At 47.2% G+C, this 18,750-nt stretch overlaps 1 protein-coding gene and 1 long non-coding RNA gene across 2 annotated transcripts in view; one reads left to right on the forward strand and one right to left on the reverse strand.

The window, feature by feature from the left end:
* Window positions 1–46: 46 nt before the first annotated feature.
* LOC119175024 (superoxide dismutase [Cu-Zn]) lies at window positions 47–18,631 on the reverse strand. Its single transcript, XM_037426191.2, has 5 exons — window positions 18,261–18,631; window positions 4,067–4,163; window positions 3,402–3,471; window positions 1,560–1,677; window positions 47–319 (listed from the first exon to the last, which is right to left on the reverse strand). The coding sequence occupies exons 1-5, from the start codon at window positions 18,402–18,404 to the stop codon at window positions 128–130; spliced, it is 621 nt and encodes a 206-aa protein (XP_037282088.2). The 5' UTR covers window positions 18,405–18,631; the 3' UTR covers window positions 47–127.
* The window catches only part of LOC142817660 (uncharacterized), a 502,639-nt gene continuing 488,518 nt past the window's right edge, over window positions 4,630–18,750 (forward strand). Inside the window, exon 1 of the long non-coding RNA XR_012895285.1 lies at window positions 4,630–4,991. This is a non-coding gene — a long non-coding RNA (uncharacterized LOC142817660). The remainder of the gene's footprint in view (window positions 4,992–18,750) is intronic.

The following is an 18,750-nucleotide window of genomic DNA, read 5'->3' on the forward strand; positions in this document are numbered from 1 at the left end:
AGTACATGTTTCACTGAGCAATTGCGAATGAACACGGACGCCAGTCTTACAACAAATACCTAAATTGGCTTTTATTAACAAGTGGTAAAAGAACTATGTACACACACATCAAAGAACGCAAGTAGCTTCAAACACCGTGCCTGGTGAATACGCCGACGAGAAAGGTAAACGCTGTGAAAAGAAGGCGCAAGTCGGGACTATTCCACGCCGAGCCGGAAACGAAGCCGATGACGCAGCACGCCAAGCGGGGACCAGCGCTGCCAGACGTTTTGCTATCGTTTGTCCCACCTTTGCCCAGGTCGTCGGGGTTGGCGTGCACCTGCGATTAAGCACGAAACTCCTACAAATGTGCACTATGTACAGGATTATGGAGGTCTAACGCCCCAAAACGCCGAATTGATTCGAGAGTTTTCGAATAGGGTACGCAAACCTTTGCGTTAGCGTTTCGCGCCACTGCTTATGCGTCGTACACTGGCGGTTTGCGGGCTCCCGCAAAGTGATGGAATCAGCGGGCGACAGCAACAAACGCTAACATGGCGTACGTTATTCGAAAACTCCCTGTTATTAGAAATGCTGTAGGGCTTCGGAAATTACGACCACCTGGGGGCTTCCAACGTGCACCTAAATTCCTGCACACGGGCCTCAAACATTTTGACCTCCACAAAAAGTGCATCCCCCCCACGGCCGAGATTCAATCTCGTGACCTGCGGGTCAGCAGTTCAGCAGCTTAACTTATAGACCACCGTTGTTGGCAGAATGGAGCACAGTAACCGACTCGCAAGCAAGCGCGACGTTCTGAGAATATGCAACACGTGCTGCAACAGGAACAACTGACAGCGCATGCTTTCGCAGGCTAGTCATCAGCAAAACATGGACATTTTCAACGGAGGCTCCAAACGTTGGCGTCAGACTTGGCAGTGTATTTTTTGGGATGGTAGTAAGAGCCCAGAGAGCAACTAGGGAGCCGTCGTTGACAAGGTGAACAAAACTGTGCATTTCCGCCGCGAGTCAACCAGTCTGCAGTCCACTGAACCAGTCATTTATCTTTGTAGATAAAGCGATGGAACGGTTACTTGAATGTCGAGCATGGATTTCAGCCATTTCGTGGCTGAGAGAGGGCTTCAGAGAAATCGGAATTTTCGTCGTAAGCTCGTGCATTCACAAAAGAAAAAAAAAATAAATGAAAATAAAAACAATGCGGCGTCGCGTCAAGCTTTCTGCACCAGCTCCCAGCGAAGTGAGCGATTTCTGTGTCATTGTCAAATTTATCGTGTTATAAGAGAGCCAGTGACAGCAAGTTTGAAGCTATGTTAGTCAGCCAATGTGGGGAAAATGGGGCGGGGGATAAAAGTTCGCAATATTATTAACGATATAATGAAAGCATATTGTTTTGTATCAAACCTATGAGGCGAAATGAACAATGAAGTTGTCGGCAAAACATTTGTCAGTGCCAAAAGTGAGTGAGTAGTTCACTTTGGAGTTTTAAATGCTGTAAATTTAATGTACAAACCGTGCAATTTGCGAACAGGCAGGAGTATAATATGACGCAGTTTTCTCACCACCATGGCGCGACCGACGATATTGTGGTGGCCAATAAGGGAGATCATGCTGTCCGTTATGTACACACGGGCCTTGCCATCAGCTTCGGCCTTGATGTTGCCCAAGTCACCCACGTGCCTGCAGGGAAAGGGCCAAATGCATCATGTGGAAATAAAGGTTAGCAGCGAGGTACACTGCACCCAGTCAGTATGCATCGCTGCAAACAAGAGTTTACTGCAGGGAGGTAAGTCAGATTACACGTAATAAATGCATCTAGGCGCACCATGCATACATACTGCATTAAAAGAACTGAAGGCATATCCTAGCGCTTGGAATGTCTGCTTGGTAGAGAGAAGAGGGTGAAGAAAGCTCCACGAAGTAAAATACTTAGCAAAGGCTTGCGCAGAACATCCCCCTCCGCTAATCACCTACGAGGAGGAAAGGGGGTGCAAAGTATGCCCCACACTTTGACGTAGTAAAAGGGAAGGGGGCACTGCGGAAAGTAAACTTCCCGCTATTGGCGCCACAACACTACGCGCTTGAACCTAAAACTTTGTCTAACTTATTGTCACCCTCTGGGCAGTAGCTACGTTTCAGCTGTGACGGGTCCTCCGTAAGAAAAGAAAAAGTACATTTCACAATGAAATGCGGCTGACTGGGCAAGCTGGTTGAAATACATGGTGCACGAAAACAGCTAAGAAAACAAATGAAAAAGAAAGGCCATACCATTAACAAATAAATTAACCACTCTGGCTAAGCACCGTTTCAAATGTGGTTGTGCACTATTCTTCGGGGATACTGGTACTACGCTTCGCTTAGATACGTGCACAAAGAAAGGGGCTGAAGCTTTTCACGGTTCAGAAAAGGAAGCAGTGGTGTTAGACTTCCGTGGCCTTATCTTGCCCGAAATCGGCTTGCACAGGGTGGCGTCGACTCAATCGCACTTTCTTGTGAAAGGCAATGTTCTCGTTATTTCTACGAGTGATCTGTTTACAAATAGCATGCGTATATACCTGTTATTTGACTCAAAAAGGCTTCATTTGAGTTTTAATAAAGCCTGTCGGAAGTACAGCGTCGCTCGTGTCCATATATTTGATAGAAATGTATGGAACGTTAACATTAATATGGTAGAAGCTGCAGTACGAAGGATCGGAGAATTAACGAGAGGGAACTCATCCGTATCTAGCATGAAGCTGCTAAGAAAACTCACGGGTTTCTCAGCATACAACAAAAAAGGGGGGGAGGAAATGGTTTGAACTCACTTCATGAAAAAAAAAAGAAATTAAGTCACTCGTTTTGTATTGCAGCTAACTTCATACAGCTTGCATGTAGTCATCTACGCAGCTGATTTCCTGAACTCCACTTTCGTTTCGAGTTTTCGATTCGCCCTCGCACAGCAATCTGCTAACCCCTCGGTTGGCTCAGACTATGTAGCGAATACCTTGGAACGTCGTTGGCCCCGGCCTCAAGTAATTCACAGACCCTGAAGTTACCGTCAACTGAGAAGCATTAGTTCCGAGCAAACACTCGTGTGTTGGTTTCGTGGCGTCGTAAACTTCAAAATCGTGAGCGCTGCAAAAATGTGATCCCTAAAAAAAAAAAAAAAAAAAAAACAGGTGGCAGAGGGCTGAAGAAAATTTGCGTGGGAAATAAAAGCAGTATAGAAAACCTTCCATGCAAAGCACGTGCCTTTCCTTTGTCTTGCTACGCTGTGGAGGAGATTCAATGAATAAATTGAAGGGACTTAGTGTCAAGGTATACGTGCCTTGCGTATTGTGGGAAGTGCGCGCACAAGGTTGCGTAGTCGCGCCTAAATGAATCAGCCACTGGACTGAAGACGATACGCAGTAATGAAATCTCACCGTTCACGGTCTTCCGGACCACCGTGGTCTTTGTGCATGGGATTGAAGTGGCCTTTCGTAGAATTGCAGCCTGCAAGCAAGACAACGTCACTGCGCCGACTTTGCTTACTGTAAAATAAACTTGCCATAAACATGCCGACTGCACTTTCAAATAGAAACACCTTCCCCAAGATCAATGAAAGGGTCTAAGGGTTTTTGTTAATCTCTTCAATGCATCTTCAGCTACTGCAAAGTATTTCCGCGCTAGTTCGTGTGCTAAAATCACAGGAGCCCTATTGAATATGAAAACAATTATTTTCCAAGGAAAGAAAAGGCTGTGTAGTCAATAGCGCAAACAAAACCAAAAAGAGCATGTGCCGTCACCTCGTAACCCATGGGCTATCTCGCAATCAATTGCATCTAAGTGCAAGAAGTGTTCAAAACTTTAGGGAGCATAAACTTGTGTAGCACATGAAGTCGCATTTGTAGACTTTGCTCCTGCTTGCGGAAAATATTAAGATAACAAGGCACGCCACCCAAAAGGTTATTAAATGCTGGTCAAGCTCGACCGGTCGACAAAGGCGAGTTTCTGTTTCTCGATTGTCTGTGTGGCGGACCTCGGTGGCGAAGATGTGGAATGCTACTTACTTTGAATGCACAGTATGAAGTGAAAGAAGCGGACGCACCATTGGTAAGATCCCCGTAAGCGTGCACGTGAAGACCATGGGCTCCTGGCTGGAGGCCGGTTATTTCGCCGGTGATCACGACAGAGTGCTCGACGCTCTGTAAGAAGTGTCACACCAAGGAATGTAGTTACAGGCAAAGCAGGGCAGTAGGAGCGAGCGCTGCAAATAAACTTTGAATTGGACGCATGACAACAGTCATGAATTTCATTCAATATCAGTCCCAGCTAGATTAGTTCGCTAGCTATTTCAACTGAAGCAGCTCAAGGGTGCTATCACGGAGCAACATCTTATTCTTTGCCTATCATGCCATGCCATCCACCACTCGCGGCCAGCTGATAACGTGAACGGGCGTGCGGTCGCTCAGTCCACTGGACAATCGCAAAAAAAAAAAAAGCATTGGTATTTGCAAAGGCATCGCCTCGCCATCGGCTTTGCGTAGTACATGATAGCCACCTAACGTGCACGTGACTTGTACAAATGGGTGAAGGCAGTCTGTCGCCATTGGCAACGATGCAGGAAATCGGGAGGAGGTGGCGCCTATCTAATTTTCCGCAGTCGCATACCCGAGCTAGCACCAACCCGCACTCGGCAACCCTAGACGGGCGGGAGCGTCGCACGCTGTCTCGTGGAACAGCGCACGCCACGTGGCAACTCGCCGTCACGTGGGCAGTCACTTTCATTCATCGGCCCCGACAAATGACTGTGCAACTTGCAAGCGGATGAAGACTTGCAAGCGGACTAAGAGTAAGACACGCGGTGCCGAGTTCCCCGAGTGTGTTGGTTCCCTGGCAAAATGCGAAGTAGGCCGAAGCTCTCTGTGTGTGTGGGAGAAGAAAAAACATAGTGGTTAACTATGCTGACCCGAAATGACTGGCTGAGGTCCCGAAGCAAGCGGATGGTCGAACACCGGCAGCAGAGTGTGGAGGTAAGTGAAATACGTGGTACAGAAAGGGTTAGAACGACGCTTCTGGCGTGTTTTCGGTAAGGTGGATAGATAAGCTAGCTATGCGCGCGAAATTATCAGCGTTCTGGGTAAGTCAAGTAGCAACGGCAAAACCCGAGGCAGCTACGTCGGAGACCTGCAGTGCGATGCGGTGTGTGCGTACTGCACAACAAAGCGTCACCGAGATCAGATTACCGAAACAGCGTGCTTTTTTTTTTTTGTGTGCGACACCAGACATACCGCGGCACAGGCTGGCAGGTAGAAAAAAAAATGCGCAGTACTCGTTCTCGAGCTTCCCTGGTAGCCACGAAAAGACGCCGCGGCGGGCAGGCGCTCCCATGGGCTCCAAACTTTTGGCCGCCAGTGTACGTAAAGTTGCGCACTACGTCAAAAGATTGTTAACCGTCATGAGTTGCTAGTTGTGTACGCTCCGACGAAGCTTGTAGTAAGACTGTAAGTTGGACCAGTTGGTTAGGATCCATCGAGAACTTACAGCACAACACCAGAAAAAATACAGGACAGGGAAGGAGCAAAAGAGAAAGAAAAGACGGCGCTGTCTTTCTCTTTTGCTCCTTCTCCGTCTTTCTCTTTTGCTCATTCCCCGTCTTTCTCTTTTGCTCATTCCCCGTCTTTCTCTTTTGCTCATTTCCCGTCTTTCTCTTTTGCTCATTCCCTGTCTTTCTCTTTTGCTCATTCCCTGTCTTTCTCTTTTGCTCATTCCCTGTCTTTCTCTTTTGCTCATTCCCTGTCCTGTATTTTTTCTGGTGGTGCGCTGTAAGCAAGTCCGACGAAGCTTGCCCAATTGCGGAAGAGTGTTTCTCGTGGTGCGAAAAAAAAAAAATGGTTGCGAAGGAGAAAACATGGTCGACAGTTAATTGTACTGGGGTTGTCTATGAAATCCCGCTGACCTGTGGCGAGGCGTATATAGGACTGATGGGTGGTAATAATGACCGGGCAGTGGAGCATTCACGAGCTGTCAAGAGCGGGGACTTGGCGAAGCACTGGGCAAGTGGCGGGGCACGTGAGCCGAAAGGGTGTGAAATATTCTGGGCAGAGGGAGGGATAAAATAGCAAGGTACTAGAAGCGTATACAGGAAGAGGAGGCGTGTGCGTCCGTGACACATCGGCGAATGCAGGATCCTGATAATACTCTGAAGCTAAAACGTCTTTGACGATCCATTTGACATACGTTTTTCTGGATATATTTGCGGGCGAAGACCAAAATAGAGCTAGGCGACAGTAGCGACCGTCCCTTCTATTCTTGCGAATGTCTTTTTTGCACTCGAAGTTCTCGTCAGCCAAAGAGCAGAAAGCCTCTCGAAGCGGGGAATGTTGATACGGTCGTGTATCATGCGTTTCTCAGCAGATTGTCGATCACGGCAAGTGCACCCTACAGAACAAACGCGCCGAGAAGATTCGTAAACATCTATAGGCAATCTTGCGATTATTTTTTTCAGCTCGTGCAACTTCTTGAAGTCTATGAAAGCAGAGGCATCCGTGTGGCCAACTGTGACTACCGTGCTAAAGTCGAGGGAAAGTGCAATCAATATCAGCGAATAAACAGTTGCTCTGACCACTGGTCCAGCGCGTACACCGCGAAGTTCATTGGGATCGTAAAACGACATGGTTCTGCCATTGTACCCTAGTGCGAGAGCATCCCATAAAGTCTGCGCTTGTTACAGCTCGAGACTCCATCCGTGCGATGGAGTTGCGTATGCAGGGGGCCTGTACGTGAAGAATAAAAGCCAAGCAGAAGATACGGTAAAAGCAGTGAGCGTGAACTGCAATCGCCAATCGATAACCGCACTGCATGGCACGAGCGGACATGTTTGTTGTGGTAGGACGGCAATACTGGCCTCCGTTCTCAGCCGTTTTCGCAATATAAAAACCAATTTCAAGAATACAAGTTTATGAGGGGGGTGATGGTCCCATGTTTCATGATGTGCAGGCACATGGTGAACGTTCACGAATTCCGTTGGCCTTTGGTTATAAACAATACTTCGCGCTATTGAGTGAAAACGCCTGATCATTCTAACGGCGTTTTTTTTTTGTTTTGCTCGGAAAGTTGGCTTTACATTTTCAAGGTTCAGCAGCACGGACGAAGACGACACATTAGCTCTAACTGGTCCGATCATTTTTATTTGAGACCAGAGAAACGTTTTTTAGAGCTCATTATGACAACAGAAGCGAGAAAAAAAATGCTAAGGATAAAGTTAGACAAGACGAGACTCACTAGGACCAGCTTAGTCCTGATTACGCACTCAGAACTTTTTGTTGACGTAATCAAGGGACGTAAAAAGATTATCGAAAAACAGTTTGTGCCCAGTTTGTTTACCGTATAAGATAAGCGTACAACGCCTGGTGGGATGCTACGTTATCCGTTTGCCGTTGCCGGGGCTGGAAATGTCGTTAGAAGCATGCCGTTAGCTAAGTTTGAAAAAGCCGTGAGCATTTTCCTGTACACATTAATCACAGACACCTGCACGAAGCGTTTCCGTAACTGCTTGGCCTATAGTGCAGCAAAGACCAACGATTATGGGGATTATGGTCGACTTTTTTTTATATAACTACAAATTGTTCGCCGGTTCGGAGCAGCCTAAACCAGGAACTGTTTAATAGAGAGCTGGAACAAAGATCAAGAACACAAGTGCGCAATGTTGTGATAAGCTGTCTTATTTGTGTCATCGAATGCCAAGTATAATTAAGGCTAATGGCTGATTAAAAGAATGAAGGATTTGATTTAATTAAGTTGCATCTAATAAAAACAAGACATTGAAGCCAAGGAACACAGAAGACGTTATTTTTAGTCCTGCTGTACTGTAATCATGGCGAGAATGAACAAGATTGAACATGCACGAAAAACAAACCAGCGAGTAGGAAAGGAACCTGTGACCGTATAACGTGCCCGATGCCCTACCAATACAGCTGCACGATAAAGAGAAAGGTGACGGACGAAAGAGAGGCTGACATCTGCGATGAAAACCCAGCGCGAGTATATATATATGTGTCGGCATTTTAAGTTTTCCGCCAATAATTTGACAACTTATTTGTCCGAAATGCTGTGTACAGGATAGCACATTGAGGTGGTCGGCACACGTTCCAGTAATGAGAATACAAGCACGCACACAACCAAATACACGTCAAGCTAGTTTTTAAGAGCGCAACACTCTGTAGGGACTGGGCTCCTTAGCTTGGCGTAGCATATATAGGCAAAGCCACGAAGAACATATATGTATATATACATAGAGGCATAGGGAGCTTTTGCTCGCGCGAAGGAGAAGTCTCGCTCTTCGAGCAGCTTGATTGGAATTGCTGAACATTATAGAGGTACAGGTTCCCATTAAAATAGAGGAAACGTATGAAAAATAGAAAGAAAAATAAATAGAAATGAAGTCGGGAAAGAATTCAGAAAACTGAAAATAAAGGGGCAAACCGAAGAAGGCTCCCCAGCTCTGCACTCTTTTACAAAGATGAGCGCACTAGGGCTGCGTGCGCAGTAGTTGTCAGCCACCGGTGTCCGTTACCACTATAACGCAAAATAAAAAAAAGTTCAGAACACAAGGAACACAATAGAATTCGAACCCGCGTCCTCTGCGTGCCAGCCCAGTATTCTACCACTGAGCCACGCTGGTGCTGCAAACTGCGTAGCAATCTGACCTTGGGCAAAGGAATCGCGTTCTGCATAACTGCGAATTGCATAACGAGGGTCGCCGAAGAGGCACCGCTCTTCCAGCTTCCGTTGCACGTTTCCCGCGGACCTCGCGTTTATTATTTTTTTCCTGTGTACGTACACCTGCTTCATTCTGTTGAATGCGAACAGACAGTCTTCAAATTAAAGTACACGATTTTTGGCTTCATTTGAGCATTCTTGATATATCTGTTGGATAGGGATGTGCTCTTTGAACGCAGAACTGGTGAATCAATTGACAGATGCTCCGATTTAATGGGGTGAAAAACATGTAGATATACATTCTTTGGTGAATTTCAACAGGCGAATGAGAATGAAGGTATATAAAAGTTGGCGAACCAACGTCTGCAGACGTAACGGAAAATTTGAGAGGAAGGAATACGGCATTCAACCTCAACTATTCGCTGCATATAATTTAAGCGACGAATTATCGAGAGGCACCAATTCGCTGCTTGGTTTTTTGAGAGGCGAAGCTTCTTAGGCCTCCTCTGTAGTAGTAGTACTCAGCTACCTCTATATAGTTTATGAGTTGCTCAATAGATAGCGTGCTGTGTACATGTCCTTGGTAATGATATAAGTAGATGGCGTTGGTGGTTTGCCCAGCATATGCACCAAATGAGTGGCAATGAGTGGGCCGAAGCGTCCGTTCGTCCGTCCATGTATCTGTCCGTTCGGACAGACGGACGCTTCGCCCCGTTCATCATTCACTCCGTGGATATGCTGCGATTCTTTTCATACGGTGACCGCGTTGAGAACTGGCACCACTTCATAAAACTAGAAACCTGCTGATTTCTGCTGATTTCCGAATGCTTCATGGATATGGGCGAGAAAGCAGCGACAGTTCAATGTACGAAGTGCAGCGTAGTTCTGTGTAGTTGCTGCGACAGTGTTCATGGCACCATGCGCAAATAGTAAATGCTACATTCAAAGTGAATAATGATTTGGTGGAAGATTTCGAACCGAATTCGAATAGTACAGAATAGCATGACATGAAAACCATTTGTCACGACCCCACTGACCTGTGCTATGTTTTGTAATTAAAACAAGACATGTGCAAAATTCATTATTTTGGTTTGACTTTCGGTAGAATGGTCAACCTGTAAAATAAGTTGCATTTTATGCGGATGGGGCGAATACTCTTCGAATATTCGAAGTGCTGGAATATTCGCGAATGCCTGATGTCCGGTCCAACTGTAGTAAATTTTGGCTAAGAGAGGAGTAAGCGCACGGCCGCTTACATCGACACTTTCGTCTACTTCATTGAGCTGCGTGTTTGTGACGCTGCCTGCATGTGCTATACAGGCGCAGCAACGTCTGAACGCCGTGAAACGAAAGTGGGAAGGGGGGTAACAAAGGCTGACCGAGTGCGCGCATGCATTGCATTCACGTGTATATATACACATTAGCAATGGTTGGCAAGACGACGCACGCCCGGCATCGACAGCAATCGCCGGAATGCCGGTGGCAACTGAGCGATTAGTCAGGCAAGCGCCCAGGCAAAAGGTGGCGTTCGAGAACTGCGCGCGCCCGATGGCTGGTGGCACCACGGCCCATTGTTGAACAGAAGCGGACCGTGCGGCGGCACTCAATGTGCCGATCTCTTGTAGTGGTTCGAGAAGACCAAGCACGAGAACAAGGTCAGCACCCCAGAAATGAAGATGGAACTCGTTAAATGAATGAGTGCGAGGCCCACCACTGGAGGCGCGAGCGCTGCAATCGCTGTGACCTGCAGGGTTGGATCACGTGGTCTCACCTCGCTCTGGCGAATGAGAGCTGGCAGTTGGATGCGTTATTTTAATGGAGACTGCATAGCGTTTTCATTCTTTAACAGCATTGTATTGCTTTGGCTTCATCTGTGCGGACATCTGCAGACTACAGAATGCGTAAAGTTGCAGTAAACGTTACCGGCAGCGTGCCACAGTGCTCTGCGTATACGATGCTACGCTCGCAACCACTGGCAGTACCACTGTCACCTCTCTTTGTTTTTGTGGTTATTTCGAGCCCATGTGGTTAAAATGAGGAGAGACCACGTATGTTCACATCAAAGCAGAACGCTGCAGTTCTTGCACGGGAGCGTTGTTCACAATAACAAATGAATGTGCAAACAGTTTAATTATGTATATCTTAAAATACATAATCGCCCCCGGAAGTCCAGTTTCTTTCTCTTTGTTTTCGTTTTTACCCCATACCGGTCTATTTCGTGGCCAGTTGCTTCTGCTTGTTCGGCGAGCCCGTTCGATGAAACGTTTCTTAAATCATACATGTGCTCTCTAGTGTGCGCTAAAGCTTACTTCTCTCGCCAAGGTAACCTTTACCGCAGTCTGCGCCACCACTATCCTCGCCTGGCGTCCGTCACCATGTGTGTACCCGACCGCGCGGGTTTCCATCCGCCAGTATTGTAGTCAGGGGGTAGCACACCAAGCCCGTGCTCCCCCACCCCTTTCCGAAAATTTTCGATGGTATATAGCGCACAAAATAACGGTCACCCACACTTGCCTTCCCGGCCCCCAGTTCATATCAAGGTGGTGCCGTCCGCGACTTCAGCTCGCAGGGTTTCTTGCTTACAGATTACGTCTGTGCAAAATGGGCCCATAGCCACTGTCACTTCCTCTTGTTTTGGTCTACAGGCGAAAATGTGGTAAGCTTCGAAAACTGCTTCGTCTTCGAAGAGCTGCCGTTAGATATCACACAGCTTATGAATGAAACTGCAAAAAGAAAATCTGGACACAGGCAATTTTACTGAAACATGAAATTGCCATTTAGATCACGGTGCGCAGGACTTCGCAGCATGCTCAAGGGTGTAAAACGATACGGCTGGTTGATCACATTTTTAAAAATCAAGATGTATCCCTTTGTAGAAGCTCTAGAACTGAACTAATCATTCATAATTTTCACCCATGTGGGGCTAGATGGCGATCGAATGTGCAGCGTGCGACCACCGTAGACATTTCGCGCAATAAAGATTAGGAGCGTGCCAAAGAGAAAAGTTAGAACACTGAATGAGGCACGCGCGTTCGTGATTATCAAAGTTGTCCGCAATAATATCAGAAATGTTGTGGCTGTAAGAATACCGTGTTGCTTCCCACAAAGCGGGGAATCCGCTTGCACTGTGCTTCGTAAGGTTAAGTGTGCTAAACATTTAATTTGCGCATGCTTGTCATGTCAACCACGGCTCGTCTTTAGATGCAAGCCTACAATGAATGAAGTAGCGTGGTTGCACGCGCTTCTTGAAGATAAGCACGCGCTTCTTGAACATAAGCTTCTTGACCGGTAGTACTCACTTGATACTTCAATTCGACACGGAATGAGTCTTCACGTTTTCAGAGGTGGCGCGCCCAGGCGCCGTGGTTTCGTTTATGTGTCCACAGCAGACGACGCCGGCAGTGAGGCGTTGTCAGAAGCGTAACACTTTCAGGGCAGTTACTTTGCACAGTCAGGGAAGAAACTGCAGCAGTATTTTACCGATTTCGTTCAGTGAAGAACAACAACAATAATATAATAACAATAGAAGACGAAAGCGGCTGTGGGCTGCGCGCGAGGAGGCAGCGGAGTAATCCAACCACGTATGTACGTCACAAGGATGCCTCCGCATGGTGGCGCCACGGTATGTCCTCGCGCCCAATACGATTTTGAGGCACCCCAAAAGGGACGTTGTTCGTTGTCACGGTGTGCATTATCAACACTGTGCGTGCCATCCGGCACAGTTGTGTGTGAAGTATTTCACTTGGATTCTGAAGTTTTTGCCACGCAGCATCTGTAAGCCGGTCCTGTCAGAAATTGCTGCATTTCACGGGATTTGTGGAGTACGTGCTGCATGCAGCCTGAATCGCCGTCAGACTAGGAAGGACCATTATTTCACTTGTCATTCGCGTGAACGACGTGCGACTCGCAGCTTCTATGTCGCGAGTATAGTTGTGCGAGTATGTTGCTAGTAATACATCCTTATGCAGAGTATTAATTTCCATACAACTACGAGACAAATCTATATGATGCTTATTAACACAATGTCGCGATTTACCCCTTACGTGAACGTTACGCGAACATAAGGCTCCCAAAATGTTCCACGAGCAGGAGACCACAGGACGGTGTATATAGATGCACAGTGTATAGAGAACCTGTATACACGATGCGTGCAGTTCTTGCATGTAGAACAGGCCCGATAGCCGGTCCAATGTGCACTCTCAAGTAGAACAACTTCCGAGGCAAGACGATTTGCAGAGAGAAATAGGAGCACGTGGCAGGCGACAACGCGCGCCATTTTTGTTTACGGTGAAAGCAATGATCAACTAGTCCTATTTCTGTTTTGCAAAGAAACCAAGAGTTAGCTCAGTAAGGGATGTTAAAAAAAATGAGTACCTTCGTGTCAGCAAGCCACGGTCGTGTTTTGCATGTGTAACGATGTTAGTTGTTAGTCGCACGAAAGGTTTCCTCTTGCTAACATGCGCTCCCATGCATAGTCGACACAGCAGTCATTTAATACGTCCATGTCAGATGCACTCAAACATCGCTTTCGTTAAAGACTACAGCTAGAAGAAATGCATTGTTTAATACAGCAACGGTGAGACTATAGCATTCGCGTGCGTGTACTGCACGACGATGTCGCGCGTGAATTCGGAGCACGTGCCGATGACAGGAGTATGCAAGACGACATGGCTTGAATCGACAATGAGTATGCCGCAGTGGGGCCCCGCCATAGCAGCCGCAACGGTCCCTATGGCGTATGGGTGAATAAGGAAAACTTATCACTGCATGACGTTTTCATCACACGCTCCTGACATGTACAGTTTTCACGATAGCTGTATATGTTAGCTGTATACGAGAACGTTGTGGACATATAACACTGTTTAAACGAAGGACGCACCGGGAAGAGTGGCACTTGAGGAATTTAAGGACGAGGTGGGTTTTTCGCATTTAGCTTAGTAGGTCATGTAGCTTATTGCGATGTGTACGTGATCAGTGTGATAGTGAACGAGGCAGATTTCAGAAATACGAGAGCAGAAAAGTAAAAAAAAAAAAGAGAAAGGAAAATAATACAATTTTAGCGGTATTGGGCGGCGTCGTGGCGTTTAAACGGGATCTCGAAAACAACAGCTTTCAAAGCGATAAAAGAAGCGGCTGCAATATAGAGTTGCGGGAGGAAGTCGCGTAATTTTGAACAAAAAAAGCGAAGTGCTGGCTAAGCACATCAAAAAGAAAAGGCAAGTGGCGCATGCGTACGGCGAACGGAAATCGCTGCTCGAAACGAGCCACCGATATATGACGCTGCTGTGTATGTGAAGGTCGCTGGAGCACGCCCGGCTTTGCACCTGCAGCGGCGTAGTATACAGTGCGCTCATGCACGGACGAAAGGTGTACGCAGTTTATACAAGGCACCGGTGTTACGACAACCAGACCAGGCGCAGTTTAAAAACTATGGATGCGCACGAACGGGATGCCTGTCTGCGGCAGTCAAACCATGAACTTACGCGTCCAAGTTTAATTATTAAATTGCAGAGCACATATCACTTGTTCTGTGGTAAGCAGTTGGCGTGGTGACCTCCAGCGTTCAGGATGTGGAGTTTACGTCCTAAAATCACGATACGATTATGGAAGACGCCGCAGTAAAAGGGCTTCAGACATTCGAGAATGTGGTGTTAAGGTGTACTAGCATTGCAGGTAATGAGGTCTTCAGCATTTTACCGCCACCGAGATGCGAATGCCGTAGCCGGAATCGAAACCGCAACCTTTGGGCCAGCAGGCAATCACCGGAACAACTGTTCCACCGAGGCGGGCGCGAACTGGCACGAAATAAGAAATGGTCATGGGAAGAAATCCACGGGAAACCAGCCGTATGCGCGGTGGCGCTATAGTTGTTGAAAAGTGGGCCAGACATTTTGCCAGTATTCGATGGGTAGCTGAGCTCCACCGAAAATAGTAACCGATCAAACTACGTATACCGAGTCGCGATACCCGTTTTAGAAGTTTCTGGTCCGATGAAGCGTAGAATGCTTTGGTGCTTACAAATCGACCCTCAGGCGTGGCAGTCTGCACACCCCGAACTGTAGAGAAGAAAAGCAACCGCGACTGTCTTGCCAAGATCATGCACGAGGCTATCATATCATGTCAGGGTAATTTAGTGTAAAATCAACGCCGTAGTTATTTTATGCTGCAGAAGACAGTTGAAGGTTGTTGTGGTAAGTTAATAACAACGTTTTCCGTGTGCAGCAGTTACCGCTACCTGGAAAACGTGGAGCCATGAAATTAAGTAGGGAATCCGAGGGTGTACAGGAATGTCTGGTGTGCACTGACTGTACAAAGTATATGACGGGCATTGAACAACAGAGGAACACGTAGTGGCATTGAAAACCAGTCATAAAATCATTGGGCCACAGAAATAATCGAAGATACAATCTGGCGCGCGTAAAACAGTGCTGGAACCATTCAGCGAGGAGGAACGAGGTACAATTACAAAGAGCCAAGAAGCTACGTGAAACTTGCTGGGTGTAGCAAGCAATGCCCCTTAGCCGTAGTCATCTGGGTGGGGCTATTTCTTAGCGAAGCTTAAAGCCAGAAATGCCGATGGCGGTGCGCACGGATCGAAAAGACTGCGAGTAACTATAAATAGATGTGGCAGACCACGTCGTTTGCACTAGTGGTTTTTTACGAAACACTGAAGCGCCGTCTGCTGATGCGCAGCTATTTCGCTTTTTTTTTTTTTGCGACACTATCTTTGTTGTGCACGATAATGCGCAGGCTGGCAGTCAACAGGGCGGAACGCCAGCGTGCGATTATAGTGATTGCGGCGAAAGCCAGGGGTAGCGGGCTATAACGGTAGCCATGGAAACAGGCAACCGGGGTCATCCAAAGCCAACTGTGTGCGTGGAAATTGTTGCGACTGCTCTTACAGGACAAAAGAGCAACACCTGCGGATGCTTTGCTTCCGAGAGCAAGGCCTGACGTCAGTGCACGTGTTGTAGGCAGATGGTACTTACTTGAAAAAAGAATATAAAAATACAAAACAGAACTATGACGGCATCAGAGTAATTCTGACTGTTTAAAACACGCGCGTAATGTAAATCTGCGTATCTTACTCTGCAACATTAGGAACAGTGCCCATGTGGTTACACATCACTCAAATGGCAAACATAAATCGTTTAAACAACCAAAAATATGTGTACACACGTAAGTAAAAAAGAAAACGAAATTCAGTTGCTAAATAGTTAGGGGAACGATGGGCAGCACACGACCTTTCTCGTAATTCGGTCGCCCTTTGTTAAGAATGCCCCTGAGGCCCATCGTGAAGCATTTAAATGGTACGTCTCACAGTATTTAGACCACATCAGTATCAATGTTCAAATAATGAAGTCAAGGCTGCATATATCGAAATGGTACGTACTTAGAAGCTCGCAAACGTGGGGTAATACTTAAGCAGCGATACGGAGCAAAGCAACTTGGCCTATGGGCTTTTAGTGCTACCTGCGATCACTACAACGTAGGAACGATGCTAAAGTTGTATCGAGAAGGGACCAAATTGAGCCGGTGTGCAGGACAGTTCGAGAGTGCGTAGTGCAGAATAGCGCAAGCAATGGAAGTGTCAAAGAAGGAAGAAAGGAGATGTTCAGTCAGTCGAAAGGCTGGTCCCTCCCTGTGTTGTCGGTGGCAACTTTAGATTGGGAAGCGCGGTCACTAGTGGAGGGTTTCAAGAATGTGAACCATCGTTACCGTCCACCAACATCGCACACTACTCGGGCTCCTATAGCATTTCGCGTCCATCGAAATGCGACCGTCATGGCCGAGATCGAACGCGCAACCTCAGAGCCAGCAGCCAAACACCTGAGCCGCAACAACACTGACTGACAGGTTTTTGGCATAAAGCAAAGCAACGTACACGTAATGTTAGTCTTTCGCTCAGATGCATTTATTAAGAAGAGCTGAAACAAAATGGCAAATAAAAATTGCCACTTGTCGGCCTGAGTATAACCGAAGCACACGAACTTAACTAGCTTTGAATGACGTACCCTCTGTTCGATTGTGGTCTCTGAACTGCGGACATTATGCTGAAAAGTGTCAAGAGCTATAGAGCAGACAGGCAATTTTCGTGCAGGAGCTACCGTGGGAACCACTTTCATGTTTATTCATAGACAAAAACACAGATAAAGAAAAAAACGGCGTGAGGCAAGACTAATCGTTGTCGTCATTTTAGGGCATAATCTTGGGTACGATTACAAAACGTGTATGTAATCTGTGGCAGCCTAGCCCACGGCCGGACTAGAAAAGTGGCACGCGCGCACTCTAGCCCAGCCGTGCCTAGCCTTGAGAATTCTTACGATTTGTCCAAGCACGCGCAGATGTGTGCCATGGAAAATAGCACCGAAGTCGTAATATATTGATTGATATTGATATGTGGGGTTTGAAGTCTAGAAAACAACCATATGATTATGAGAGACGTCGTAGTGGAGGGTTCCAGAAATTTCAACCACCTAGTGTTCTTTAACGAGCACCAAATTGAGCACACGGGCCTACAACATTTCCGCCTCCAGTCGTAATATATTAAGTAAACAGGAAAATTGATACCAAGTTTTTTTTTTAATTTGAAATTCAGCTTCTTGGAAGAAAACAGGCACTGTTTCCACACTGCAGTGATGCTGCAGAGGAAGGGTTTCCCCGTTTTGTGAACGCTTTGCACAACAATGAACACCAATGTTCCCGACGGCCTTCGTACGTATCCGAAGGAAGACCAAGGAGCGGCAACCCCACACTGTTTACAGTAGAACCCAGGAAGGCTAAGAGGGATGCGCATAGGTTACATGATTCGGTCGAAAAGCCGCTTCAAGCTTGCGAGTGCGCTCAATGCTATTAGCGCAGAACGGCAACAACTTATTTTTGCGCGGGAGCTAGCTGCCACCGTGGGAAGCACTTGAATGGTTGTTATCAAAAAAAAAAAAAAAAAGCGGGAGGAGAAACGGTAATTAGCGAAAGATGAAGTCTCTCCCAAATGACTAGCACCATGGCTGCTAGCAGCTTGCGCGCAATAAAATTCATCACCGAAAAAAAAAGGGGGGTGGGGTGCGTTCGGCTTTACGCAGAGAATCAAGTTGACATGAGTAATAACGTGACACGCGTATGCGCTTCTTGAAGCTCATCTATTGAGCACCTATTTAACGTCTTCACTTAGCAAAAGCGATGCCTAAGCAGAATCAGTGATGACAATGTCTATAAATCAGGGCTTTTGACGGTCACTCACTTCATTAGCAACTATGTTTACTCTTTTCTCGACTCCTGCTATGAATAGCGCCGGGTAGAACTGATTTATTCGTGTGAATTCCCGTCCCTAAATTATTCCGAGCTGAAAATGTTGACGCTACTATGCCTGCGCTCTTCATTTGACACCCATAGTTCGCCGCTGTTCCTGCATATTTGACGTCACGAACCAATTAATATGTTAAAGCCTTCACCTCTAATTTTTGCTAGTGCTGGATGTTCCCTTGACCTTACAGAATGGTGTTTTCACAACAGAAATCTCCCGTTTAGTCTGGATAATTAAATTAATCGATTATAAATATCTTGGTCGGTGCTATGCTTACCTCCTGCACGAAGAACAATTGCATGAAGACAGAGCCCGGCGCATAGCACACAGCACGACGCTCCACGGTCCGTGTTACGTGCAACACGCACAGCAGCACAAGTAGAGACCGGGATAAGCACCGGCACGCGATTCCCGAGTGCATGGCGTCTGCTACGAGGTCACCGGCGCTGTTCAACAAACACGGTCACGCCCACCGCGTCTCTCGCTGCTGCAACGGGTGACCCGTCGCTGCGACTTCCACTACGCAGCGCCGCCAAGTCGTCGCTGTCACGCCGCCAAGTCGTCGTCTCGTCGCACAGCCGTCGCCACGGCACCGGTGTCGTCGTCGTCGTTCTGGAGCAGCGCTGTCCTGCTTTCTCCGCTGCCTGTCGCGGTCGCGGCCATATTTAAAGCCTCGCCCGCGCCCTCTTTTGCGTACGTCACGTTGAGCCGAGCTGACGGGAAAGAGGGCACGCTACTCTCTTCCGTGCCAGAACAACCTCCTCCTC

The sequence above is a fragment of the Rhipicephalus microplus genome, chromosome 5 (assembly GCF_043290135.1).
Source record: "Rhipicephalus microplus isolate Deutch F79 chromosome 5, USDA_Rmic, whole genome shotgun sequence".
In the NCBI taxonomy this organism is placed as follows: Eukaryota; Metazoa; Arthropoda; class Arachnida; order Ixodida; family Ixodidae; genus Rhipicephalus; species Rhipicephalus microplus.

Excerpts from the sequence above, each read along its gene's own strand:
- LOC119175024 (XM_037426191.2), bottom strand. The coding sequence starts at position 18,404 with ATGCACTCGGGAATCGCGTGCCGGTGCTTATCCCGGTCTCTACTTGTG. Across the intron at positions 4,164-18,260 it reads AATTGTTCTTCGTGCAGGAG|AGCGTCGAGCACTCTGTCGT; the intron begins GTAAGCATAGCA and ends CACTTCTTACAG. Across the intron at positions 1,678-3,401 it reads GGTCCGGAAGACCGTGAACG|GCACGTGGGTGACTTGGGCA; the intron begins GTGAGATTTCAT and ends CTTTCCCTGCAG.